Source organism: Fusarium solani (assembly GCF_023522795.1).
Source record: "Fusarium solani strain SB1 chromosome Unknown bctg00000002, whole genome shotgun sequence".
Lineage (NCBI taxonomy): Eukaryota > Fungi > Ascomycota > Sordariomycetes > Hypocreales > Nectriaceae > Fusarium > Fusarium solani.
In genome coordinates, this window is record NW_027072155.1 from 4,065,820 (window position 1) to 4,091,915 (window position 26,096).

Genomic DNA, 26,096 nt, shown 5'->3' on the forward strand with positions numbered 1-26,096 from the left:
TCCCAAGACAGTGTCTACGACAAAAGAGCAGTTTAACGAATCAGCAAAACTGGAGCTTCGAGGCGCCCTGCGATCATACTCACATACCATCTCCACAACGACCAACACCAAGCTCCAGATCACATCCTCCATTTCGCCCAAATGCTGCTATTCAGCCCTTTACTCCCCCGAATGGTCCCAGGGGGATCCTCGGTCGACCTCTCTGAAGACAGCAAGAAATTCAACAGCCATTCCCCAGATCCACAAACAATCACCAAAATCGTCATCACGGCATCGGTAGTCGGCTGGTTCGTCTTTGGCATCATCAGCATCCTCGTCATCAACGGCAACGGCAGAGCGGGAAGATGGGTGCCCGAGTGGTACCTCGACTCGCGGGGCAGGATGAAGCACAAGCTCGCCGTGCTGGGGTGGTGGGTGTTTGTGGTGCTGTTCTGGCCGCTCATCTGGATTGGGTACATGGTGAAGAAGATTGTGGGGGTTTTTGCATCTTGTGTGGGGAAGTGGAGGAAGAGGGGCGATGGGTTGAAAAAGCTGAATTCAAAAGCATCGGCGGATGAGAAGGTATGAGTTTTTCGGATGGGTTCTATGGGGGATCGTGAGATTCAGGATGTGGTGTTTTGGCGATCTACAGGGCAAGGGATATGATACAGCCGTATAGTCTAGGATGTTTGAAACATCCTTTTACAGAATAGACAATTGCTGTATTTGTTGATTGTTTTGACTAAGTTATCTTGGCGTTTCATTGGGTCATGTCTCTTGTACGAAACGTCCAATGATCCTCCCCTCTCGGCATGTCTCACCGAGCATCCACCGACGGATGCAACCGGATCCCTGTCAGTTCACCTCTGTCCTGATTCGGCTTAGATCGCTCACGCCAGCCTTCCGTTTCATTATTGGCCAAATTTCGTCTTGGTCCACCAATCAGAAAAGGTCCCTCGACCAGCCGCGCACACTCGACGGAACAACTCATGTTCCTTGCCCCCCCAGCTTTCGGTGGTTCCTGGGTCTGGACCTCCTCGACCTGCTTCATCCACCAAAAACGACGGCGTCACAGGCCGGAGCTTTGGTTGCTTCTGCTTCACACGAGCTGTCAGACCGCTTTTCGCTCTTGTCCTCTGAATGCTACTTTTCGCTATATTTTTCTCACCCTCGCTTGGTGTTGTTTGTTTAGACTCGCGTGTGTGAGATCCTGACCAATTCGACCTGGCCACGACGGTTGTTGGACCCATTCGCACGCGACTTTTGGCGGAGGATTGAGCCACGACGGACGCGTGAAACAGGAAAAATATCAACAAGTTTTAAAATACCGCCTTTTTGAGATCATAGCTGCCCAAGCATTTTGCCTGAACCGACCCGGGCGACTCGAGCATCGGCCATCGCCATTGTTGACGCGCGACTCACATTCAGGAGGCATCCATCCGTCGACCACGACCTCCTTGTCAACATGGCTTCCAACGTCGAGCCGCTCCATGGCCAGCAGAAGCCCGAGGTCATCGTTGTTGACGACGATGTCGACGCACCCACTCGACCAGCTACTCCCCAAGAGACAGGTCCTCAAGATCCTCCCCAGGTGACATTACCATCCACCGAGATTCCACAATCACCCATCGATCCAAATGAGTCCTTCAAGACCGAGGTCAACGACGATCGACCTCCCGTTACTGTCATCCCATCATCTCTCACTCCGCCTCCCTCGACACAGGTCAACAACCACAACGCCAGCCAGACCGGACCTTCTAAACGCACATTTTCCACCTCTCAGCAGTCGAACCTCTTCTCTCCCCCGCGACCATTCTCAACAACATCCCCGAGCGTCCCTTGACGTCCGAATATGTCCCACCCGCCTCCCAGCAGGTGCTCGAGGCTTCGGCTGACGAGCTCCGTACCATGCTCCAGACATGCATCACAGAGAACCAAAAGCTCAAGATGGAGACAGCTCACCACAAGTTGCAGTACAATTTGTTGAGCCTCCAGGCTGACGAGGACTCGAAGAGAGCGGCTGTGGAGCACGAGATGATCCGTCGCGAGGTAGACGCGTTGAGGACGGCGGAACACACCCGCCAGGCTCGGAGGGAGCTCAGCACTTCGTCTGAGTCAACACAAGCAAAGTATCTGCAGATGAAGATGTGGTACGAGACTGCCCTTGAGGACAACGCGACCCTTCAGCGTCGCGTCAAGACTGCCAAGAAAGTTATACAGCAGAAGGAGGAGGAGAACATGGCGCTCGCCGAAGAGCGAGACGTCTTACTCAACCGGATACGCGAGAACCGAGAGCGCATGCAGATGCTCTGTAGCCCTGGCGGTATATTTCACGGAGCCCTGACCCCCAAGCAGCAAATGGCGGCAGCTTCGACACCACACCGCAACTCACATCGCCAAGCCCCCAGAACACAAGCACGCCAAAGGGAGGGAGAATATGGTCTCTCTGCTCTTCTGCAGGCCATGAGCCAGGATAACAACAGCGCTCCTTCGACTCCAATGGCTTCACATAAACCCGCGCCGCGGCATGTTGGAAGGCACAGCCGCAATGCCCAGTCCATGTCTTCGCTGCCTACAACGCCTATGAACCGGCCTCTAGGCGCACATGGCGGACTCTTGCCCTCGGTTGACTTGGTCCCTCAGTCGGAGCCTCAACGATACACGCAACGGCAATTCATCCCCACAACCCCAGTTGCCAAGACGGACAGTAGGCGCAAGAGTCGCGAAAGCACGATTTCGATTGACGACACTGAGGAACTGGCTAGACAGGCTCTAGAGTCAGTTGCTGCAGCTAAGTCTTTTGCATCACAAGCATCACAGGGCTCGCAATCGCGGAGCCACGAGGAAGAAGACAAGGAGGTCTTTGACAGCCAGGCTAGCCAGGCGGCCACGGAGTTGCTGCGGCGGGATCCGCGTCAGAGTTTTGAGGTGGCCAGCTCGGCGGGATCTAGGGATGGCACGCCAGGTCCTGTCGAAAAGTCAGCACGGATGCAGGCCAAGCTGCTCTCGAACTATAAGGGAGACCCCGAGAAGCGCAAGTTCAGCGGTAACTATACATCGACTGAAGAAGCCCGGCGGGATCAGGGAAGTCCAGCAAAGAAGTCACGCGTGACGGGGTCATTCGTCGACGAGCGCAGAAGGCTCGGTCTTGGAATCCAGTACGGCCAGTAGATCATTGCATCTTGGGAGGGTCGGAGAAATGTAACAGGGAAATAGGTAGCGTGGATGGCGGAGTTCAGGGGATTTTGAGGGACAATATCTGATGATCATGGAACACGGCACAATGGCGTTTACAGGCAGGGTCGGCGGGATTGACCTTGGGCTCAAGGACGCGGGATGGTATAAGCCAAGTTTGTCCCAGTCGGCTTTTGGGGGCTCCATAGAGGAAAAAGACTTTCTCACGATTTGTGCTTTGTTGGTCAGTGACATTTCCCCGACCCTCGGCATCATGACTCCATAGCTTCATGCAGCACCGCCATACTTGATCCACCTTCGTGCAGTCATCAGCCACAGCCAAGTGTCCGTTCCGCGGTTCAGGGGTGCTATCCGATGATCAAGCCACACCAGAGTGTCAACAGCCGATGTCTGGAGCCGGGCGGAGACCCACCTTCGGGTCGGGGGCCGGGGTATGTCGGCTTTCGGCGGGGGAGGGGGGACATTTAAAGGTTGGATGATTGCTTACCCGGCTTGAACATTTGCCCATCATGACCAGGCGACGTCTTTCCTTTCTCTTTTCTTTCCATTGACTCAATTGCCATTGATCTTGGACATTAGTGTTGATGTACCTGACAGATTCGGGCTTGGACGATTGAGCTTCTGCATCTCTCTCTCACTACCTCACTCACCGCATAAACATCATGCCTCAGCTTCCCAAGGGCCTCTCGGCTGTCCTTACAAAGGCGCCCTCCGATACCGTCATCCTCTCCGCGGTCCGGACTCCCGTCTGCCGGTCTTACCGTGGTCACCTCAAGGACGCCTACCCTGAGGAGCTCCTCGCCACTGTTCTGAAGGGAACACTTGAAGCCAACCCTTCACTGGATCCCGCTGCTGTCGACGATGTAGCCGTCGGAGTCGTGCTCTCCGAGCTCGGAGGCTCCAAGGCGGCTCGCATGGCCCTCAACCACGTCGGCTTCAAGAACACAACCAGTCTGTACACTGTCAACCGCGCGTGCTCAAGTTCGCTGCAGGCCATCACGGCTGTGGCGGGCCAGATCCGGACAGGCATGATCGACACCGGTATCGCCGCGGGCATGGAGAGCATGACGAGAAACTACGGATCCAAGGCCATCCCCGTCGACCTGTGGCCCGAGCTGCGGGACTCACCCAACCACCACGCCCAAGACTGCATCATGCCCATGGGCCTTACCTCTGAAAACGTCGCCGAGAGGTACAACGTCTCGCGAGCGGACCAAGATGCTCTTGCCGTTGAGTCTCATCGACGAGCTGCTCGTGCGCGGAGCCAGGGTCACTTTGACGGCGAGATTGTGCCGGTTACCACGAGGTTCCAGGAGGTGGATAAGAAGGGTAACAAGATTGGCGAGGAGCAGCAGATTACTGTGACTGCTGATGATGGTATTCGGGAGAATGTCAGCATTGAGGCATTGGCCAAGTTGAAGCCTGCGTTCAAGCCTGATGGTGCTTCGACGGCTGGAAACTCGAGTCAGGTGTCTGATGGTGCAGCCGCTACCCTCCTCATGCGAAGAAGCACGGCTACCGCGCTTGGTCTCCAGGATCAGATCATCGGCAAGTTCGTCTCTGCCGTGACAGTTGGCTGCGACCCCGACGAGATGGGCATCGGCCCCGCCCTGGCAATCCCCAAGCTCCTAAACCAACACGGCCTCACAAACGACGACGTCTCCAGGTGGGAGATCAACGAGGCCTTTGCAAGCCAAGCCCTCCACTGCGTGCGTGCCCTCGGCCTCGAGGACGCGTGGGCTAAGGAGAAGGTGAACCCCGACGGAGGAGCCATTGCCCTTGGACATCCTCTTGGTGCTACCGGTGCGAGGATGACGGCTACGTTGTTGCATGGGCTTAAGAGGGATGGTGGGGAGCTTGGTGTTGTTAGTATGTGTGTTGGAACTGGTATGGGTATGGCTGGGTTGTTTGTGAGGGAATGATTGGAAATGGATAGAGGTTGGGATAGAGGGACAGGTAAAAATACATTTCTGGCATTCGAGTATTTGGTTCCAAGTGATGCCTTAGTGTCTCGATGCTCCTTTCATGGCCATCTATGTGCCTATAGGGGAGCCAGGGGATAGTATCTAAACTCTTTCAGACTAGGGATGCTTGGTGGCTTTACCGCTTGCTTGAGATCTTCAAGATTGTAGCAATACGGAGTGTTAGTTACCATCCGGAGCAGGTTCATGGCAGTGTCCTCTGAGGGAGCTCCCGGGTAGGCGATGGAGGTGTCCAAGAGAATGATACAAATGTTACTCTTGTATCTTCAGCATGAGTACTGTGACATTTGTTATCTTGTTGATTTTTGGCGTTTAACCGGAATATGGGCGAGCAGTACTACATCACTACTTCGGCTTGAATGAAGGCTTTGCGTCTCATGGCATCGGAAAAGAGGGCCAAGACCGTACACGCACGTAGCGAAGCAGCATGTAGTAATAATAGTAATACATTATATCCCCCAATAAGATTAACTACATACTAAAATACTCACATCTTCATACATCTTCACCTACACCCTTGTTGGGTGCTTTAAAGCCCCTAACCAATCCCGTGTCTTGATCTCTCTCAACACCTCCTCCAATCACGACACCGTGCCTGCGGCGTCCAAGAGCCAAAAGACTCTTTCCGACATTATTATAGTCTCCAAAGAAGGAGTGCGCTCGAACATCACTGCCAATGGTCAAGCCATGGCCAAGAGTCACACCCCACATGTCACCAACGCGAATAGCGTGGGCGCTCGAGTTTCGGTCCCGCTCCAGCAGGACCGAGTAGACACATCCAGTGTAGAGCACCACGCCTTCAGCCGCGTTGGCTGGGAAGCTCCAGCGCTTCCCGTCGTTAGACACCGGATGCCATGGTGTCACGAGGACCTTGCCCATCCGGCATAGCAACTCCTGCTCAACAGGTGTCTTGAGAACCATGGCGACTCGTCTTGAGCCCCGGGGTGTTCGCACCTTCATACCCCGACGGAGCTTCCTGATCTGTACGATCCTGCCTGAGGCGAGTGTCACGTCTGTCGAGGCTGCAAAGCATACGCCGCTCACGTTGCGGTACTTGCTCATGCTGATAGATGAGGCCAAGAAGCTCGACCGTGTGCCACTGGATCGGGATCGTGAGCCACCGGCACGGCCGTGGTGGCGCGGTATTGGCACTGCTCGTGATGGTTCTGGGGCAGGTAGGTTGTCAAATGCCTGGTCGAGCAGATCCCGACATGATATAAACAAAGGGCTCTCAGTGCCATATTGCAGAGGTCCAGGGTCCTTGAAAGAATTGCATATTTGACGAGTGTGTCCGTTAAGGAGGGATGGGAGGAAGTGGCAGCCCCATTTGTTAAAGTAGGCCATACTCTCAAGAGCCAAAAAGACCTGACCCTTGGGGTCTTCAGACGAAATTTCCTTTTTGAGGGATTCATTCTTTGGGTCATCAAATGGTCTGGCAGGAAGATTCTCGATGAGGGCGATTAGCTCGTCCTTTTTAGATTCTGCGAGCTTCTTGGCTGCCTCGTGTTCGCCGTCAGGTTGGATTGGGAAGATTGATGAGATGAAACTGCAGATGATGGCTCTGGATTCATGGTAAGCAATCTCAGATGCGGGGAGGTCGCTGGTGTCGAGGACACTGCGGCGGACTGATGTCACGGGTCTGAAGGGGGCTTTCTTGGAAGCGGCATTGGGGGTTGTAGGTTCACCTCCGGGCTTGAGGTAAGCGATGGAGGCATTGACGAGTGAACTCGATGCGTCTTTCTCCTTTAAGGATTCGAGCTTGGATATGTTGTTGACGCGGAGGAAGATGTCTCGAGACTGGCCATATTGAATGTTGCCGAGGTTCAAGGTCAGCTCCATCTCGCTATCATCGGAACCATCCACAGGCTGAGGAGGCTGCTGTTCCACGGATGTGCCGGTCGTCTCCTCCAACTCCAAGGCTTTAGAGTATGTGAGTTTCAGGACGGCCCGGGTGGCAAACGTGCTCTGCAGGTTTGCGACAGCGTGGACAAACACGGTGCCAATCATGCCGGCGTCCGGGATGAAAGCATAATTGCCTCCGCCGATCTCGGCGATGGACTTGAGCAGCCCTGATCTGAGGTGGTAGCCAAAGCCAAAGGTGTGAATGGATGCTGGAAGCTGGCCCATGGCGCGGAGCTTGGGGACGAAGCCAGCTGCAGGGTTCCTGAGAAGCGTCAGCTTGAGGTTGAAAGACTTGCCTGGGGAACTTACATGTGGTTTGGCATGCCATCGGTAAGAACCATGATAGCGGGAACATTGGAGGATTTGACATTCTTGAACAACTTGATACCTTCGAGCAGACCGTGCCAAAGATTAGTAGCGTCAATGGGTCTCATGCTCGTGACATTCTCCCGGGAACGTTCCTTGTTCTCGCTGGTCATGGAAAGAAGCGGCTGCACAACCTTGGCTTTGCTTGCAAACGTGACTATTCCCAAACGGTCGCCCTCGTTCATTGTCTCGATGATGGTGCGGGCGGCATGTTTGGTGAGATCCAGGATGGATAGACCGGTGCTCTCATTCGTCTCCTCTCCAGGGACGGGGGCAGCTCCAGCCATGCTGCCCGAGACATCAATGACGAGGACAATGTCGCAGGGGACGTGTGGTATTTCCGTGGAGGGAGCAGTTGGGGGCTGGACTTTGACGATTAGGCCTTTTCTGTCGGGCACAGGCTCTAGGTGAAGGGTCGCATCGTCGGATGTGATAACAACAGGCGGCTGAATGGCAGAGGGTCCCCCAACAATCTCTTCAGACTTCTTCTCGCGGATGGGCAATTTCTCATTGACTTGATCATTGTTGTCGGTGTCGTTCTTCTTCTTGCTGACTCCACCTGTAAGGGTGCTCCAGAAGGGGATTTTCTGCGGCGAGTTAGAGCTGGAAATAGTTGGAGTTGCAGACAGACTTACCACCATGATGGGCTAACACAGACGTCTCAAAGGATTGATTTGTTCAGGTATCTAATCCAAGGTGCAAAAGGAGGGATTGCTACCTTTTCTCAATACCTCGCCAAGTCTGAGAAGCCGTCTGTTGTGATGGAATGAGCTGACAAGACAACGCGGAGACAGCTGACCTTTAAGCTGCAACCTGTCAGAGCCTCGCAAAGGATGCTCGGACTAGGAAATCTATTCGATGAGTCGATGCAAGCTAACCCACCCTTCCGCTGCCGGGGGGCTGTGCGCCTCGTTGCCCGCGGGCGCATCAGCAGTGACGCCTCCTCACAAGCCAAGCCGGCTCAGCTAGGACCTGCTGCCCCTATCGCCTAGTGGAACTCGTAGGCTAATCTTTTGCCAGTTGCGGGGTTTCGTATGTGTTGGTGCTGGTTTGTTGTTATCCCATCATCCAACGGAATGGTCCAGCCTAGGTACTTGTCACCTGCGAGTCAGACTTTGAAAGCCAGACCATCTACCAAGACCCGTCATGGTGAGATTTGAGCTGCGGGGAAACGTGTCTGCCTTGAAGGCAACAGGATAAATGCCCATATCGCCTCCTTTGTCACAAAGATCCCAAAAGGTCCGATTCGATGGATCGTATAGGTAGGAGCCAAGACAGGAGGAACTAATGATTGGCGTTAATCTCGGTGGTGTTGAAGGCGATAGAGCCAAGAAGTGGTACGTACCCCAAGGCAGAACGGATGGCGGACTGCAAGGCGGTGCAGGCTGCCCACTTACGAGGCAAGCCGCCACACCAGTGTCACGTGAACCCCCTGCAGGCTGCACCCTGGGACATTGGAATCAACAAATGCAACTCACAGCCGGAAAGATGGGGTCGGAACTGATTGAGCCTCAAGACATGCCCTTCACTCAGCCCTACATCTGGGAGTGTACGCGCATGTACACGTGGGGTTCTAATTTGAGAATGATTCGATGCCTTGTCTTGTTTCACTTGCATGTTGAGACCGCCTATCAATCTGCCTTGACTGTGGTTGGATGAGGCTGTAAGTCGAGAACGACACACATCCACTTCGCTGGTGCTTTCAAGCGGGAATAAAAACAGTCACAAATGGCGGTGTCATCAAGATTGTGCCTGTATAGTTTCTCGCCGAACCATGATGTGATGGAACATGAGGGTGAAAGAACTTTTGTAAATGACTGAAAATCTTACTAACAAATACCTTGCTTGGTCGTGGTATATGACCTATTAGGGGAGTTGGACGAGGCTGTGCTGAGGAGTCATGGAACTGCTGTGCGTTGTCGTACTAAGGATCAATTGATTGGATGTCAACAAGGGCCAAAAGTAAATGCATGACCGCAGGAAATAGAGTCTAAGACATGCGCAATGAACTTCAAGAAAACGACTCGAAATTGTATTTGGCGCAAAGTTGCCAAGTTGTGAAAACATAGCAGTTGGTTTTGGGTGAGTGGACATAGGGTAGCAGTATGACACTCGGCTAGAAGTTGGGAGGCGTTGTTCGATGCGAATAAACTTGGGGTGCTGACAATAGTTACCAGCTTCTATGGACTATTTATAGGACTGTATAGGGGCATTGTTAATTACGAGGAGCAGGGCGACCAAGTATTGTGTCGCGATAGATTCACGACGCCCAGCATGGCCAGTCACAGGCAACGTGTTTGATGCGCAGCTGAACTGCAACTGGCAGTCTCTCACAGTCGAGTTTTGAGCATCTCTTATTCTCAGCCCTACTAATCTAGCATTAGTGAGACAATTTCTAACCCTCAAGCACTTACTGTCAATGAATCTTGGTCGATGGAGCAATGAACGACAGCCGTCCTTGTCCATCGACCATCAATCAGACGTGAGATCCTCCACGAGGTTCATACTCGTCTGGATATATTAGAAGCTCTGTCCGATAGCTTAGCACTTTGCCAAGTCTCAGTCATGACAACAATATCTCAATCATGCCTACAAAAGTGAACTCTGGAGACATCCTCATCGCTGTGGGCAGTTCGGCGGGCCTTGAAGGTGTGTTTGACCAAGCCAGTGACGCACAGGTTAAAGAGGCTAGAAACAGATGCCCGGCTGCTTTCCGTGACCTCCTCATCCCGAACGATCCAGGAGTCGCGAAAGTGGCTATCTTTAAGCAGTAAGTGCAAGAATATTAAGTTGGAGACGTTGGCTGATCAGCTCAGTTACCCCTTCTTCAGGGAAATGAGGGAAGGCGAAGACGAGCCTGTCATTGACGGGCCGCTCATCGAAGGTCCGGTTCACGTTGACTACGGGTTCCGAATTAATATTTCGAACTTTGCAAACATGCTCGGCAACTGTATAATTATCTACACGCCATTTTCAGAGGTCAGGTTTGGTGAGCATTCAGGGATAAATCCAGGCTTGACCATTATCGACGCAGAGCGCCCCCAAGGCGTCAACGACAAGAATGGTAAGCCATTGACTGATGGCCGCAAGGTAACAATTGGTGGTTGCTCTTGGATTGGTGATGACGTTGCCATACTGCGAATCCTTATCCTGTCATATTCACAGGCTCATGGCTAACCAGGCATTTAGGCCCGGGGTTGAGATCGGCCATCACAGCAAGGTTGGTCACAGAAGCGTGGTGACCCAGAGCGTGCCACCGTACCATTACGTGAAAGGAAACCCGGCTGTGGTGGTAAAGAAGTTTGACAAAAGCATCGCAAGTGGGACAGAAGATATTCACTTCAGCGATCAACTTGCGGAGTGGGGGGTCAAGAGGTCAAGAGCGGATGGCAGGTATCACGGATAGTGGAATTGCCGGAGGCGGAGCCGTCTTGGCAGGAGGCGAAGAGGTTTGAACGGTAATGAGAAAGGCTAAAGACATTAATTGAGGCGGAGGAGAAGGCTTGACAGGGTTGAGTCAGTTAGGTATTAGACTAATATAATCCTCCGTAATAAAAATGAAGCTGTCATGACAATTCTTGAACCGGTGATTTGACGGAAAGGTCGGCGTTGGAGTGCTCAAAGACCCAACGTTACAGCGCGTTCCGCCCGCTGAAACAATCCCTGCGTCGGCGGCTTCCGACGGTGATTAGTGGATCCCCCGCCTCGGGCGCGAGCAAATCGCGGAGAGCTCCATGTCCGAAAGAGTGCAAGAGCCAAGGAACAGGGAAAGAAGGAAGGAGCCTGCCTGCCTGTGCCTGTGAGAGAAAAAAAAAATTGTGATTGAAGATCCCCAGTTGCAGTTTTTTGGCCTCGGCCCTTTTTCCACTTCTTTTCTTTCTTCTCTTGGGCCTCAAATTTCTCTCCCCCGTCGCCAAACTCTCTCCTGCTTGTCTCCTCGTTTCTTTACCCTCTGCGACGCTGTGATACCCTGGAAAAGACCGCCAAAATGGTTGAGAAGCTCTATGTCACGTACAACGATGTAAGAAAATTACCCCGCCACCCCGCCTTGATGATGAGGGCGGTGATGCGTCTCGAACGCGCCCGACCAGCGACGTGGTTTTGACGAGGATTCTGCGAGAGCTATGAGCTGCAGTCGAGTGAGACATCGCTGGCTGTCAAGTTCTTGGCTTGATTCATCCTCTAGAGACAACGTTAGGGAAGCTCCGCTAACATGGCTTGTGATTCTAGGTGCACAAGATGTGCCAGCAGTCGGCCGACAAGATCCTCGCGGATTTTGAGCCCCAGCTCATGATCGCCATCGGCGGTGGTGGCTACGTCCCTGCTCGAATCCTCCGATCTTTCCTCAAGAAGCCCGGTTCTCCCAACATCCCCATCCAGGCTATCGGCCTGTCTCTCTACGAGTCGCTCGGTAACGACGAGGTTGAGGCTCCCGGTACTAAGGTTACCCGGACTCAGTGGCTCGACCTTACCGCCCTGGGCCAGATGGAGAACCTTGTCGGCAAGCGAATCCTCATCGTTGACGAGGTTGACGACACCCGGACGACCCTCGAGTACGCTGTCAAGGAGCTTGAGAAGGACGTCGAGATTGCCCGTCAGCGCATGGGCGCCGGCGCTCCTGCTCCCAAGACCGAGTTCAGCATCTTTGTGCTCCACGTATGTGTCAACCCGAACGACTCACGATCTATACTAACAAGGTGTAGAACAAGGACAAGCTCAAGAAGGGAAAGCTCCCCGACGACATGCTTGCCAAGCGTTACTCGGCTGCCTCGACCGTCGGCGACGTCTGGATCAACTATCCCTGGGAGGCGATTGACATTGACGAGCACGACAGGCTCGCTGGCCAGCAGCCCAAGTCTAACTAAGCGGCTTTTTATGTGAGATTTCGGAGTTGGGAATATGGGCACGTCACTTTACGCGCATTGATTGATCATGATGAATGCATTATGGAGTAACAATCCAAAAGAACTAGATCATCATCTTTTTGTCCATTGACCCTTTGACTCCTGTCTGTTTGAGTATAGACTTGGACACCAAACGCCAACTAATCCACGACATTAGCTCACCAACGCCTACTCACATTTTAGGTTCTCGACCACTGCCGCCAAGCAGCATGCTTCGCTGACCTGCTCGTTCATGAGTTGCTTGACCCAGACAAGCTCTCAACGTCGCTGCCACCCTGTCGCCTCCTCCACGCCGATTCAAGCTTGTCAACAAAGCGACGTGGGCTTTCAATCTCGGATAACCTGTTTTGTTTATATAGGATTATCCGACCCGCCTGTTTGTAGCCCTCTACAAAGTTTTTCCACGCCCGCCCGATGCCCATGGCCCCGTTAGGATCTCCGTCAGGGATGAAGTTGGGGGCAAAAGCAGGTCGTGGCCATGTCGGGTTATTCATGATGGCACCCAAACACTGCCGTGATTTCCATCCCTCGGGCTTCATGGGCTTGCAATCACCGAAATCGGTCGCCCACAAGCACGGTTTGGAATTCTTCCAACAGCCGAGAACAAAGTTGACACCCTCGCCGTCAAGACCACAGCTCCAGTGAAAGGTGGCCAGCATCACACCCATGCCCACCGCCCAGCGCAGGACGGCCCGTTTTCCTGCTTCAAGCCGTAACTGGTTGAAGTAAACAGGGCGGAACAGGAGCTGTGGATTCAGGTGGTCGTTGGGCGGAGACATTTCGCCCATCCGGACTCGGAGTCTCACCTCTGATATCCAGGGATCGTTCATGACCCTCCTCCTGATCGTGAGGTCCAGAAATGCCTTAACCAAGGGCATGCAATGTTGAGGATTCAGGGCCGGAATAGTCCGTGTCATGAGTCCTATCGGGATGTCGGTGATGCCAGCATGGCCCCGGGCAAATATCCTTGCGGCAGGCCTCGGGACGCCGACACGGGGGCACCTGGTCCACCCTGCTGCTTTGAACTGAAGCCAAAGTGCTTGGACAGCCGTGTACACTTTCACATGATTCCGGACCTCGGCTTTCAGGAACCGCGAGTTTTCGTATAAAATGACGGTATAGGCCTTGTATTTAATCTTTGTCTGGCTTGGATGGACGGTCGGCCTGTACGTGACCCAAAAGGACGAGAGCGTATGCTCTGTTTCTTCTGACTCGGACTCGGGAGGCCGTCTCACGGCGCGGCTTGGCTTGTTGGTGAGATTGCTGCACTCTGCTCCCGAAGGATACAGATATCGGAGCGGCGGACAGGTTCGGCGGGTTTGGTGCTGATGTAGTATGTGTCGCCGCGTTTCCCGAGGGCGTATTTCTGGAGCTCTTTTGTCTTCTGCTGTCGTCTCCAGGGAAAGATTGTCATGATGACTTGAGAGTTGAATCTGCATGTAGGGGCGAAGAGACAATGTTGAGACAGGGCCCCTTTGGTACAGTGCTTTGATGAACCGTACGGCAAAGGAACTCTGGGACTGTTTGAGCGGGGAAAAGAGGAAGATGGTGATGAGAAGAAGGGCACATTGTGCTCATAGAGTTTCACTGCGTGGTGACGTTGAGAGACAGCAGATGACAATATCCAAGACTTTCCATGATTCTATTTCGTCTAATCGTCAACTCTATTGAATGTAACCACTCGGTACTTAAAAAGCCATGACAGGGTATATACTCTTTCGTTGATACGCACACTCTTTTGGTCTAACCACCCACCGTGCCCTCTCTAGCATGTCTCTCTTTGAGTCGCTTCTCCTGCTTCATAAACTCCCTGATGCCAACCGGCACGCTCTCGTACAGCCCCTCGTCCCAAAAGTCCTTTGCGATCTTGGTGTCGCCGATGGCCGGCGCCGGTGCGGTCCAGTTGCTCTCTGACCCGCCACCGTCCGAGTCCATCGACCCCTCAACCTTTTGCAGAGCCGCCTGCGCCTCGTTGTTCTTGAGTGACCACTCCTCCATCTCGTCGCGGAACCGGTCCCATACGCAGTTGACGCAGCCGCTCATGCAGCAGTTGTCCGGCTCCTCTGGCTTGGGGGGCACGAGGACGCCGGCTATCAATGTCGATTGCGCCTTTCGCGCGGCGAGGCGGTCGGCCTGCTCGATGGGTCCAAGCAGCCGAGAGCCAAATATGATCTTGACGCGCTCCTCTGGCGTCTGCGGCTGAGCTGCTGCTGCTGCTGCTGCTGTTGAGTCGGCTGGTTGCTTCTTCTCGGGCGGGAGGACCTCGGGGTCTGCGGTGTTTGGCGGATCTTCTGGCTTCTCTTGGGGTATCAAAGAGGGGGTGTTGAGTATTTGCTCGTAGTATGGGCCTAGCGGGGAGCGTTGCGGCCACTCTTCTGCGGTATGTCTCGGTACTGTACTTGCGAATGCTCGTGATGTCGTCGTCGCGGAGAAGAGAGGGCGTAACCTCGGCGCTAACCGGGCGGGAATCGACATGGCTGAAGGAGGGGAAGAGCTCAACGTTCTATGATTTCGGCGATACTTGAAGTTGAACAGCGAAAGAAGCGCGAGGTGCGAGATTGAAATTGTAGAGGAATGGCAAAAAAAGTTTTGGTTTGGTTTGTAATTGCGGCTCAACGGGGGGGGGACCGGGGGAAACTTGGTGTTGAAGTCTCGGAAATCCGTCATTTTTGCCTCGGACGTCATCGGCCGGGGTGTGCGCATTAAGGGACAGGGGGTGGTCGGATGCAAGATTTGGACGGCGCTCCCGCTTCTCCGCGATTGGAGAATGTTTATGTCAGCTGTGCCTGACTATCAGCACGTGATACACGTCACATGCTTTCGCGTTGGCTTGTGATGGACAGAGTTTGGAGTAGACAGCTTCACGAGACGCGGCTAGTGACTTCGATCGGACGAAACAAGGCGTTTCCCCCCTCTTTGCCACAAATTGCGGGTGTTTTTGTCATTCAATCTTTGATATCTGGTTTCGGCTCAGTGAACACAGCCTACCCTTTTCGGCAGGCGGTGAAGCCCACTAGGACGCGACAGGGCCAAGTAAACAACAGCCAATGCGACAAGACCGAATATCGACAGGACCGAGGGATACTAACACGGACATGAATATTGTTTAAGGCGCTCACGACAAAATCATCAATTTTTCTTCATGGAGGAGTCTGCGCCAAAGCGGAGGCGTACATCGCCACGCACTTCGCTCGAAATTGGAGGAACTCCGCCATCGCCTGAACCCGCGTCACCGCGACGGAGACGTCCATCTTATGCATCACCTACAAAAGCGAGTCTTGCGCGTCACAATCCAGAAGTCTTGGAGAGGAGAAGGTCCAAATCACCACAAAAGGCGCCAAATCCGACACTACCTTCCTTGGACTTTGGAGTTGAGCAGAGTCCCTCAGAGGTTCTAGCAGCGCGCTTGGCCGGGAGTCGGCTTGTGAGCGATGCGCCGACACCAACGCGTCCTAATGAGGCGACGCCGGGTTCGGGGAGATCGCTGCGGCGTGTTGGAGGTAGTTTGGGTGGTCCTGCTCGGCGAACTCCTTCGAGGCTGAACCCACGTCCGGCACCCGCGCCCAGGCCTGAAGACGAGGACTTTAACCCTTTCCGCGGCAAGATGCTGCGGCGGTCACCGCCTGCTGGAAGCATGCCGGCCGATGAGCCCCCAGCTTCTATGCCCGAGCCCGAGTTGCCGTCGATTGAGGCTTCTTCGCCACCTCAGCCTCCAGCTTCAATGCCTGAGCCTGAGTTCCCATCGACAGATGGTCCTTTTTCTGAACCTGAGGCTGAGACTCTTCGCTCGCCTGAAGAACCTCCAGCGCCAGAAGCACCAACAGAACCCGAGAGTCCGCCTCCTGTTGAATCCCACTCACCGTCCGAATCCCCACCTGGTCCTTTGCCTGAGCCCGAGTCTGAGAACGATTCCCCAAGCCAATTTCTCGACCAAGCTTCTCCCTCTCCTTCACCCGAGGAAGACTCTCCCAGTCGGGTCCTTGAACAGGCATCTTCCTCGCCCGAGCCCATTCCAGCTTCAATGCCCCAACCCGAGCTGCCATCAATGGTTCAACCTGATTCTCAAGAGGCGGCTCCATCCGCGTCACAGCCAGTACCAAAACTTCCACCATCAGCTCGCGATGCTGCCCTGCGAAAAAGTTTTCGCAACAGTCCAATTCGATTCCGGGAGTTATCTCAGCCCAGAGATTCGCCTCTGGCAAAACCACCATCACGACTTCTGGACAAGCCGAGAAAGAGCTTCCAGCGAGCTGGAGCATCTGCTAGAATCACAGAACACAGGCCCCCCGTTGAGACGAATGTACCGGAAGCTAGGAAGCCCAAAGCATTCGATCCGGATTCGGCCAAAAAGGCAGAGAGGGATGCTCTTCTGGACGAGATGGAAAAGCTCAAGAAGGATTTAGAGACTGCGCAAAAGGAGAATGAGCGGATTCGAGTGATGCAACAATCTGGTCGAGTGCTAGCCCCTTCGAACCAGGAGGCAGTTATTGATCTTATTCAGCGCCAACATCTTTCGGAAGCCGACAAGGATCAACCAGTGTCTCAACAACTTGTCCGGGCAGCATTAAATCCTACTGCTCTCCTGCCTTTCGGCAAAGCCATGGTTGCTACGCCTTCGGTGCCTGTCGAGGATAAGCAGGCCGAGATCAAGTCACATCACCCTGTCGACTTGACAGCGGAAGAGGAGTTGCCTTATCTTGAGCTGTTCACTCCATTCTCAATATCATCAAACATCGCTGTCATGCCCGTGGAAGAAGATCAACCCCTAAAGCAGCTTCATTCCATCACCTTTCGATCTCGCGAGATACCTGGGGTTTTCACGGCACGGATGGACATGGTTGTCAGCGCAACTGACTTGACCATCCTGGACCTCAACATGACAGCACTTGAGCCATCCTCGAAGCCCGAACTGGGTCCTTTTGTCGAAAAGATTTGCACCGGCGACTGCAATCGATCTATGCAACAGAACATCGGTATCCTGTCTTGGGCCATGGGTGAATGGCTCCGTGTTGCCGTGGACAGAGCAGAGCTCTGGTGCCAACTAGAAAACAGCCTTGGCTCCAAGGATGGTGTGTCGGAGTCTACGAGCCAGATGCGCGCACGCAAGTCAAGACGGAGAAAGAGTGATGAAGAGGATGAGGACTCCGGATTTACACACGTGGAGTCGGTGAACAAGGCAGATCTTATCCGCTACATGGGCCAGCAATACTTTGACATCTCAATACCCCAGAACGACACTGAGGACTCGGGCGTAGTGGTACGGTTGGAATGGAAGACTGAGTTTGACTGGACGGGAGAGGCCGAAAGCAAGCTTGCGGTTTTGACGGGTGTTCCAGGGAAATGTGAGTACACGCGATCCTTACCTTTTGGCCTTTAATTAACATGATATGATAGGGCACCAGATGGATGAGCGAGGGTCTCTTGGAAAGATCCCCAAGCTTTTCGGTGAACTTGTTCATGGCGGAGAGAAGCCGGAAACGGCTATACGGACAATTGTGGCTTTGGTTGCGGGCGAACAATCATGATAGAGGTTAAGAGGCCAACATGGAATTCCACCACGAACGACTGTAGACCAAGACGAGTTGTTACTGCGCGGGTCGCACACGAGTAGACGAAAAAGATACCAGAACATTGTAATTAATTTGTATTTTGGCCACGGTGATGGCCTCGTGTGCCTACTGTATCGCACCCCTTTTCCCTCTATCCATTAAAGAAGTCTGGAGCGCAACGCAACGCAACGCCCGCGAAAAGCAGCTTAGTCGACAGTGACGCCCATCTTTCGCAATTCGGTCTTGGCCTGGTCAATCTCGGCCATGAGCTCCTTGTGCGCATCCGGCACGTCGTTGAAGGTGAGGATGCCCCAGCCGAGGCGAAAGAGGAGGAATGCGCCGAAGGAGACGAGGGCCCAGAAGGGAAGCTATGATGCGCGTTAGATCGGGAGGGGAGAGGGAGGTTCGAGAGTGGAAACGTACGACGGGGACGATCTGCTCCTGGATCAGAGGAGGGAGGGGGATGAGTTCGAGAAAGAGGGCGAGGTAGAGCTGTTGTGCGCCGACGGGTTAGCCAAGATGTTTTTGGTATCGAGGGGTGAAGGGGTTTTTGCGTACGGAGGAGACGAGGAGGGCGAGGGAGATGGTCTGCTGAGCGCGGGTCATTGTTGCGGTTTTGCTGTGGAAGCGTGAACGAGAGTTGAGAAGCGAAAGAAGGAGCGGAAGGTGGGCGGTCGACGATAAATGCGATGATGTCGATTATCCAAATCTTGAGGAGACGTGTAAGTTGTCAGGGGTTTGGCGCGTTGGGTGGGAAATTTCGGATGACTAAGGTGGGGTGGGTTAGGTAATCAGCCTCAGAGTCTTGGCGAGCCTTGGCTTGTTATCTCTCCTTGGTGATGGACTTATAAGTGAGTTGTTTTTAATAGAAAGGATTCATAAAAAAGTTATGTATGATATAATAAATATAAATTATTAGTTATAGAGAGTATAATGTTATATACCTAGTCTTAGCACAGCAGCTACTTCTTCCTCACAACGGGTACCAGTGGGTGAAGAGGGACGGTTGTGAAGAGCCCTCAGCAGAGCCCCCCTGTTAGAGCCAGGTTCACGGCGGCTATTGATGTGGTTTCTGGTCGCTCACAGTTTGAATGAATCCTCTTACTTGGAGACATGTTTTTTAGACCCCATGGTTATCTGGTATCTGCTAACTTGAGAGGATCCGGGCTTGCTGTTAGTCACTGAGGATACCTACCCATATCAAGACGGCAGGTGAATGGGCACGTGGAAATCATGTCAGAGATAAGAGGGTCGACTAGTAGTTTGAAAAGACCGAAATTGCGCTGGAAGCGCTGGAAGAGGATCCCGGCTCGGCAGATACCGATCCAGGTGATGGAATGGGTTGGGGCAGCCGCACTAGGGGTAATAGAATTACTAGGGGTCGAGTCATGATGCCTTCTTCAGCATGAGTGTTCTTACGGATGGCAACTGGGACACTCAGCCTACTTTAAAAGCTCAAGTCTGTGACGTTAGCATCCCCAGAACCTCCAGGGTTTTTATACGTCGAGGTGTTGATGTTTTAGGTTGACAGTGGATGACCTTGCTTCGAAACCATCCGCACTCGAGTGATTTCATCGCTGATCTGCTGGATCTTGTTACGCGGCAGATGCTCGTTGTGGAAAGCAGGAATCCTCCGCGGCAGAGATCATCGTCTCAGGAAGTGTGTGAGGCACTTGTTGGGCTACTCGAAAAACTTGAAGCCGACGAGAACTATGCCTCGCCTCGCTGCGCGAACTGCATGCGCCCTCCTCAAGGCTGTATCGGGCGCCCTGAGGATAATCAGTGTCCAACACACGGAGATGTGCTGAAAATGGTTAGGACCCCCTTCTTCCCTAGCCGAACAAGCCGTGGACTCTTGGTCGCTCACGAGTAGTGTGTTGTTTTCCGACTTACACCTAGACATAGGCCCGCCCTGTCTCTCATGCATCGCCCGCGGTACTTCGAATGGCTTGGCTGACTGTTGTTGTCTCACAGGCACCTTCGAAGCGGGACCGCGATGGCAAGAGAAAGCGGCAAGAGACGTACGCACCGGGCGACAAGGAGGAGAGTGCAGCATTTGCGCAACCCCAGCGCATGTTTGCATGCCCATTCTACAAAACAGGAATGCCCATAGGGCGGGCATGCATGGGGCCTGACTGGGAGTCAGCCCACCGGATGAAGTGCGTTTGTGCCCTATCCTGGCTGACCTCTTGTTGCTAACGGCGCCTCTCATAGGGAGCATCTTCTTCGCCCCCATACCCCGAAGAGCTTCAGAGACCCCTCGGGCTGCCCCCGATGCCTTGAGGGGTTTAAGACGAAAGAACTTCTGGCACAGCATTTGCGCCAAGAACCGCAGTGTCTCATCAAGGCACCGGAGATCATCGCTGGACAATTGACGCTTGAGCAAGCGGCAAACTTACGATCGACTAGGAAGAAGTCCGACATGAGCGAGGAGGACAGATGGTTTGAGATATACCAGATTCTATTCCCCGATCATGATCTGAGTACGATGAGTCTGACTCCATGTAAGTCTTCTGATTATTTCCCCTTTTCTTAATTCGGTGGACATGCTATGATCCCGCTGAGTCGTTGGATTTCGACCCGTATTTTGGGGCACCTGAGAGAAGTGGGGAGGATGAACTGGACTTCCTGCTATCCTTTGAGAGTTAGGGGCTCTACTGTTTTCTTTGTTGTCGTGTGCCTAAGAGAAACTGGGTGAATTGGATATTGTCGGCTAGATGCCCACCCAAGAGTTTCCACAAGCCATCTTAAGACTGTTTCTGTGACTTTATATTACCTTATGTATTCCTAATTCACAAGGCCTAGCACTACGTTCTCAGACTTGCATTTATCTCTAACCCGGTACGAAGCAGCCCGTAGCAAAGAATATGTGGATTGCTACGCCCTAGGGCGCGAGAAGATGGTAATCGGCGTCAAAATCTAATCCACCACTGCCAGGATTATACGAGCAGTGGTCATAACTGAATTAGGCAATAGGGAAGAGATGTGACTCACCTCTGAAAACAAGTCAATGCACTCGTCTAATTAGCTTACGACTTGTGTCGGTGACTCACAGAGGTGCGCAACTGCCCCCTATACCTTTGTTGGAAATAGGTACTTAAGAAGTATACGGCCTCTTCAGCTCATTGATGGTTACAGCATCAGTAACTCCGGACCAATGCTCATTCGCAACGCGACAAAAGAAGACATACCCGCCGCGGGGGCTGTTGCAGCAGCGGCATACATCGATGATGAGCAGGATGCCTTCATGTTCCCTGGCCGCAAGAAACACCCTCAGCGATATTTGAAAACAAAGGAGAGCATTGTTCGCCATGGTATGAATGACCCGACTGCAACAGTGATTGTTGCTGTCGTTGAAGAAGGAGACCAAGGTTGGAGTGGAAAACCTGATATTGTTGGCTTTTGCATCTGGTTTAGAGAGAATGGCGACGAGGAGACGAATAAGGACGAGCGCGTTGAGAAAAAGGCCTTGCTATCGAGTGAGTTTCAGTGCTCTTCTCTAACACGAATACTTGTGGACATGACTGATACAGCTGATCAGGAATAAAAACCTTCATCTCTGGTTCTGAAGTTTTTCAGTACGCATCCGATCTGATAGATCCATTGGTATCAGCTCAGAATGCCTCCATCATGGCTCGCACATGCCGCCTCCCCTCCTCGAATCATTACTTTTGCCCCAGAATCGACAACTTGCCCCAGTACGGCATCATGGATATTGCCGTGCACCCCGACTTCCAGGGTCGCGGCGCCGCGCGAAGGCTTGTCGAGTGGGGGATCAACAAGGCCAAGGAGGAGGCCGTCCCCATTGAGCTCTCTGCTACGCCTGAGGGATCGGGACTGTACACCAAGCTGGGTTTCAAAAAGGTTGGCGTTTGGAGGTGGAGGCCGGGTATGGAAGGGAGTGATGGTAAGGGTGGATGGGATATCATGAGGTGGCAGCCAGAACAGTGACGTGTTTCAATACTGGATAGTCGGTTGTTCAAGTATTCTAGTCACTGTGAAAAAGTCCAAAGCTATTGGGCAGAAGGGCTGACTTAAGCCTGCTCTCGATCTGAGTCTTCCCCTCTTCTTAATTGTGAATAGGTACTACGCCTCTTCTCGTCTCTCTGTATGCGCTTGTATGGTCAGCCTCAAGTAGTCTTGCTGGGTTCATCATTGCCGAGCTATTTTTGTCACATTCCGTGATTCTACGAGAACGCACACAGAAACCTAACCGAAAAAGAAAACAAAGTCCCGCTCTTTCGTGACTATCAAGGCTTGAACTTGCGTAAATGTAGACCAACCGCCTGTCTGCCCTGTTCGCCACTCTTGCACACTGAGGCGCTCTTTCACTGCTGGGCGGACAGCCTCTGGAAGCGCATCCCTACGAGAAGACAACCGGGAGGCAGTTAAGCGCCTGTTTTCTCCGCAGAAGCTGAACATGCATCTAACTCCGCCACCACGACGCAGTGGGGGGGACACAGCCGAAGAGAAGGCGCAATGCCATTGGGGAACGCCTTGGGAGCTGGACGAGTCCATTTGGCTTGGGCGCGAGACAGGGATATCTGTAAGACTGTTGGGGCTGTCTCGTAGCTGGACCGTCGTCAGGCTGACTTGGATCCTACATCTCCACGACGACCATCATGTCTGACGACAAACTCGCTGGCAAGTCATGGCACTGCTTTGCTGGATGCCGTTCGCGGAATTCAAAAAGGTCAAAGCTAAGAAAGCGGGATTCTAGGTGCCCGTTTTCTCATCGCAGAGTAGGTCAACAATACTGAGTGCTTCACACGAGCCTAACGAAGTGGAATTCTAGAGATGTCTTCGCCTTTGCACCAGAGCCAACATTTGGCCATGTTACCGGCTCCTTCCCAACTGGCTCCTAATACCCGCAACTCCGCATCTTCCTTCACTCATGAGCACGTCCCTTCAACCTCGACATTGCCATCATCCGTCATCGCCAAAGCTGCCTCACCAACACCAGTTGACAAGCGACGGAGCGGACAATTCACGCATCACGCTCAAAGATTTGTAAGTCCCCCCTCATGCTTGCCTGTTCCGAACCGGAAACTCACATGGCCCCAAAGCATCTTTCTCAACCCCCATGTCTGGGAGAACTGCACAAATGTCTACAAGGACTACTACTATTGCGTCCGGCCTGTAGGGTATATCTCTACATACTTGGGCTACTTGCCAACTACTTCTACCAAAGAGTTCGTCCAGACACCGACTACGCCATTGCCGCTCGAACATGATCCCTTCGCCGACTATGTTAGCACCAACCCTGTGATTCCGCTTGCCAATAAGACGCGCGAGGACTGCCATTCGTAAGTTGGATCATTCACTGTATGGTGTTAGTAGTTGCTGAATCGGCTGTTTGCCTATTAGATACTTGTATCTGGCCAACCTCACGGCAACCCCCAATCTTGCAAACTGTTGGTCCATGGCCATGGCCCATGACATCACCTCAGAAGCGAGTTCTTAGAACAATGGCGTGTTCATCCCGGGACGTTGGCTTGCACACATCTTACCCCATCTCCCGCACCCAGCCTACAGAGCATGTCAAGCTCAAGTATATGTATGTGTCGGTATATAGTGAGGATGTAGGGCCGCTGGCTCTGGGGAGGGGTCAAGAAGATGCTAGAAAGAAACTGAATGATTTAAGCTTACATAGATAAGATTCAAGTCTCCATTACACTTCCTCTCCGGCAGAAGGAAGTAGAAATCCTTTATAGCTAATAAGGGACGAGAATTGGCCGGCTTGGTGCCATTATATAATTAGAAATTCCTGCTTTATGTATAGGAATGTGTCGTTTTGCTGATATATTGGCTTCTTTTATTTCAAGGTAGACGAAGGAAAGATACAAACTAGCCGGCTTCAAGTGTAGCTGAGACCGCTGTTATGCCCAATTAGGTTGAATTAGCGGACTCGTGTATTTCAACTCTACTATCCCAGATTTCTCAGCCTGACTGTAGCTCTAAGATGTACCAGAGTTTTGCGTATAGTTTTGCCGGTACCAGCTAGTCTTTTCTAGAATCCCTAGTTCCATCAACCGAATATCATCCGCATAGGGTCGATCGAATTCAGGATCAAAAGCATCCACCAGGGTCCCTGTGCCTCGAAAGATGATATCCTCAGAAAAGGGATTCTCTCCGTTGCCATACACAAAGTCTTCGACCTCACGTCCAACGCAGACGGCTAGACCTTGAGCTATAGGTTCATGATCGACGCGAATGGCTATCTTTGGCCTGGCTGCAGCCACGCGCCCGCGCCAGTCAAGCTCGCTTCGCATGTGCTCGAGTAAGCCCTGGTAATGGCCGTTGTTTGGGAGGAAGAAGAGAAAGCTCAGCTCGACTGACTGGAGTGTCAGCGGCAGTGCGAGCAGAAAATCCATCAGGTCTGCCTGATTGACGAGGAAGCGCGAAAGACAAAAATGCTGGAGGTTCGACCATGTGCCGATAGGGAAAGTGTGTGCAGTGGGATATGGTGTTCTTGACCGCCGGAAGACGCATCCCAGAGATCGCCGGGGACTGCGAGGTTGGTCGTGAGGCTCACGTGCTGTAGTCCCTGCGCCGTGCCAAGTGCGTGCTGGAGAAGACCACTGCGAAAAGAGTGCCAGCCTTCCTTGTCTTGGCCGCCAACATGTAGAGAGAGGTCGATACGGGAGAAGCCGGGTCGGGCGAAGATGGTGACGAGGTCTTTGTACTCGCTATTTTCCGCCTCGTCGAAAACGCGGCAATTGATGCCCGTGAGAAGCTGGTTGCTATCGACGATAAACTCAGAGATGCCAACGGCTGGGTTCTCGCGTTGGTGTTGAGCAACTGCCTGGCTCACAAGACAGAACCCGCGCCACTTTCTTTTCTCCTCACCATCCCAGCTCTCCGCAAAAGGTTCATTAGATTGCTCCTCTGCGACCGGCCAGCCGTGAGGGATGGGATAGATTAATCCACGTGGAAGAGAGCGAATCATAGGTGTAGGGTAAAAGGGTCTCTGAGGTTGCCCATGAGCCACAGGTGTCAGGGTGATTCTTCGCAGGTTGGGGAATCGGGGCAGCCCATATTTGAGGGCGTCGGCGTCGCTGTTTGTGGCGATGATCTGTTCTTGCTCTTGCACCAGCTTCTGATATTGCTTGTAAGACTCTGCTGGACTCAACAGCGCCTTGAATCTCTCCTGAACTTCAAGATGGTGAGAGCGCTTCACATCCTCACGCCCGTAGGACTTGATAGCATCGTAATTCTCGCGGTATATGCGCCGGAACCAGAACGGAACGCCATGCACATCACCAATATCGTCCTCGTCCTCGTCATAATACTCGTCATCGGGGGTCTCGTACGAGTGAGCCAGGCGCGCATCGTCGTAGATTATCTCGACAATCTTCTTCCTAAACTCGTCATGATCGGCGACGGCCCTGAACACGCTCACATTCAGTGGGTTAGGGGATAGGAAAATGCGGCTGAGGCGTAATTGAGCGAAACGGTGGAGGTGAGTGCATGTCAACCGCAGGCTCTTGATGTCGCTGTTTGGCAATCCAAACAGAATCTGCTCAAGGAGTTCTAGCGGGAGGTGAATAAGTGGGCAAGTCCTTATTTGTTTGAGGCCGGATGAACTCATCGAGAAGTTGGCTGGATGGAGAAACCAAGGTGTTAGATGCAAGGTAAAGAAAGGTTGCCGGATGAATCGAGTTTATCTTTTGCGGTTATAATTATCTAAAAGATTACCGGGTAACGGGGCCCGCTGAATAGCCGAGTCTCGCAGGTCCTTGAGCTGTGTTGAACCTCCCGCCAGCTCACGGCATGGGCTCAGAATGCCTGCCTTGATCGGCTCTGTGGATGGAAGGCCTTGAACACCGCGTTATAGAGGCATTCCCTGCTGGGTGTGGGTTTGACAGGAGAGGTCAAGATTATCAACTTGGACTCTATGTCTACGACACACACGCTGGCGACGACCCTCAGCCAGGTCCGATCACTGGCATTCACTCCCAATGGAACAAGACTCGCAGCCGCTTCTTCATCTCGTGGGGGAGTTGAATCCCAGTCCACGATTCAAACATGGGACATGAATAACCTGGATGCAGAACACGTTGGAATATTGCCAATCGATGGCACTAAGGAATTGAGTTCGGTCGCTCTGTCGCCAGACGGCGAGCAGGTTCTGTTTTCCAAGGAAAGTATCGAAATCGTTGTGACAAACCTCTCAACCAACGAATTCTGGGCAAGGGATTTCAGAAACACCAACACCG

The 26,096-nt window shown here is 52.9% G+C and overlaps 13 protein-coding genes across 13 annotated transcripts; 8 read left to right on the forward strand and 5 right to left on the reverse strand.

The window, feature by feature from the left end:
• Window positions 1-141: 141 nt before the first annotated feature.
• On the forward strand, window positions 142-1,822 carry MRS44_005218 (uncharacterized protein; the record flags this gene model as incomplete). The annotated part of the gene is made up of 2 exons (XM_065622504.1): window positions 142-452; window positions 1,327-1,822. 2 exons carry the CDS (start codon window positions 142-144, stop codon window positions 1,820-1,822), a joined length of 807 nt encoding a protein of 268 aa, XP_065478576.1.
• A 104-nt stretch (window positions 1,823-1,926) lies between these two features.
• MRS44_005219 (uncharacterized protein) lies at window positions 1,927-3,150 on the forward strand (the record flags this gene model as incomplete). Its single annotated transcript, XM_065622505.1, has 1 exon — window positions 1,927-3,150. The coding sequence occupies one exon, from the start codon at window positions 1,927-1,929 to the stop codon at window positions 3,148-3,150; it is 1,224 nt and encodes a 407-aa protein (XP_065478577.1).
• A 686-nt stretch (window positions 3,151-3,836) lies between these two features.
• Window positions 3,837-5,096, forward strand: MRS44_005220 (uncharacterized protein; the record flags this gene model as incomplete). The annotated part of the gene is made up of 1 exon (XM_065622506.1): window positions 3,837-5,096. One exon carries the CDS (start codon window positions 3,837-3,839, stop codon window positions 5,094-5,096), a length of 1,260 nt encoding a protein of 419 aa, XP_065478578.1.
• Window positions 5,097-5,651: 555 nt separating this feature from the next.
• Window positions 5,652-8,065, reverse strand: MRS44_005221 (uncharacterized protein; the record flags this gene model as incomplete). Its single annotated transcript, XM_046280866.2, has 3 exons — window positions 5,652-7,320; window positions 7,368-8,011; window positions 8,060-8,065. 3 exons carry the CDS (start codon window positions 8,063-8,065, stop codon window positions 5,652-5,654), a joined length of 2,319 nt encoding a protein of 772 aa, XP_046135622.2.
• A 1,944-nt stretch (window positions 8,066-10,009) lies between these two features.
• On the forward strand, window positions 10,010-10,601 carry MRS44_005222 (uncharacterized protein; the record flags this gene model as incomplete). Its single annotated transcript, XM_065622507.1, has 2 exons — window positions 10,010-10,194; window positions 10,256-10,601. The coding sequence occupies 2 exons, from the start codon at window positions 10,010-10,012 to the stop codon at window positions 10,599-10,601; spliced, it is 531 nt and encodes a 176-aa protein (XP_065478579.1).
• An 811-nt stretch (window positions 10,602-11,412) lies between these two features.
• On the forward strand, window positions 11,413-12,289 carry MRS44_005223 (uncharacterized protein; the record flags this gene model as incomplete). Its single annotated transcript, XM_046270670.1, has 3 exons — window positions 11,413-11,445; window positions 11,655-12,080; window positions 12,128-12,289. The coding sequence occupies 3 exons, from the start codon at window positions 11,413-11,415 to the stop codon at window positions 12,287-12,289; spliced, it is 621 nt and encodes a 206-aa protein (XP_046135620.1).
• Window positions 12,290-12,558: 269 nt separating this feature from the next.
• On the reverse strand, window positions 12,559-13,742 carry MRS44_005224 (uncharacterized protein; the record flags this gene model as incomplete). The annotated part of the gene is made up of 2 exons (XM_065622508.1): window positions 12,559-13,492; window positions 13,564-13,742. 2 exons carry the CDS (start codon window positions 13,740-13,742, stop codon window positions 12,559-12,561), a joined length of 1,113 nt encoding a protein of 370 aa, XP_065478580.1.
• A 329-nt stretch (window positions 13,743-14,071) lies between these two features.
• Window positions 14,072-14,995, reverse strand: MRS44_005225 (uncharacterized protein; the record flags this gene model as incomplete). The annotated part of the gene is made up of 1 exon (XM_046268606.2): window positions 14,072-14,995. The coding sequence occupies one exon, from the start codon at window positions 14,993-14,995 to the stop codon at window positions 14,072-14,074; it is 924 nt and encodes a 307-aa protein (XP_046135618.2).
• A 475-nt stretch (window positions 14,996-15,470) lies between these two features.
• MRS44_005226 (uncharacterized protein) lies at window positions 15,471-17,853 on the forward strand (the record flags this gene model as incomplete). Its single annotated transcript, XM_046275460.2, has 2 exons — window positions 15,471-17,670; window positions 17,723-17,853. 2 exons carry the CDS (start codon window positions 15,471-15,473, stop codon window positions 17,851-17,853), a joined length of 2,331 nt encoding a protein of 776 aa, XP_046135617.2.
• A 230-nt stretch (window positions 17,854-18,083) lies between these two features.
• Window positions 18,084-18,483, reverse strand: MRS44_005227 (uncharacterized protein; the record flags this gene model as incomplete). The annotated part of the gene is made up of 3 exons (XM_046275459.2): window positions 18,084-18,245; window positions 18,301-18,369; window positions 18,436-18,483. 3 exons carry the CDS (start codon window positions 18,481-18,483, stop codon window positions 18,084-18,086), a joined length of 279 nt encoding a protein of 92 aa, XP_046135616.2.
• A 928-nt stretch (window positions 18,484-19,411) lies between these two features.
• Window positions 19,412-21,828, forward strand: MRS44_005228 (uncharacterized protein; the record flags this gene model as incomplete). The annotated part of the gene is made up of 6 exons (XM_065622509.1): window positions 19,412-19,690; window positions 19,783-20,036; window positions 20,092-20,381; window positions 20,697-20,779; window positions 20,999-21,356; window positions 21,419-21,828. The coding sequence occupies 6 exons, from the start codon at window positions 19,412-19,414 to the stop codon at window positions 21,826-21,828; spliced, it is 1,674 nt and encodes a 557-aa protein (XP_065478581.1).
• An 882-nt stretch (window positions 21,829-22,710) lies between these two features.
• On the forward strand, window positions 22,711-23,341 carry MRS44_005229 (uncharacterized protein; the record flags this gene model as incomplete). Its single annotated transcript, XM_065622510.1, has 2 exons — window positions 22,711-23,183; window positions 23,245-23,341. 2 exons carry the CDS (start codon window positions 22,711-22,713, stop codon window positions 23,339-23,341), a joined length of 570 nt encoding a protein of 189 aa, XP_065478582.1.
• A 493-nt stretch (window positions 23,342-23,834) lies between these two features.
• Window positions 23,835-25,468, reverse strand: MRS44_005230 (uncharacterized protein; the record flags this gene model as incomplete). Its single annotated transcript, XM_065622511.1, has 2 exons — window positions 23,835-24,211; window positions 24,355-25,468. 2 exons carry the CDS (start codon window positions 25,466-25,468, stop codon window positions 23,835-23,837), a joined length of 1,491 nt encoding a protein of 496 aa, XP_065478583.1.
• Window positions 25,469-26,096: the final 628 nt, after the last annotated feature.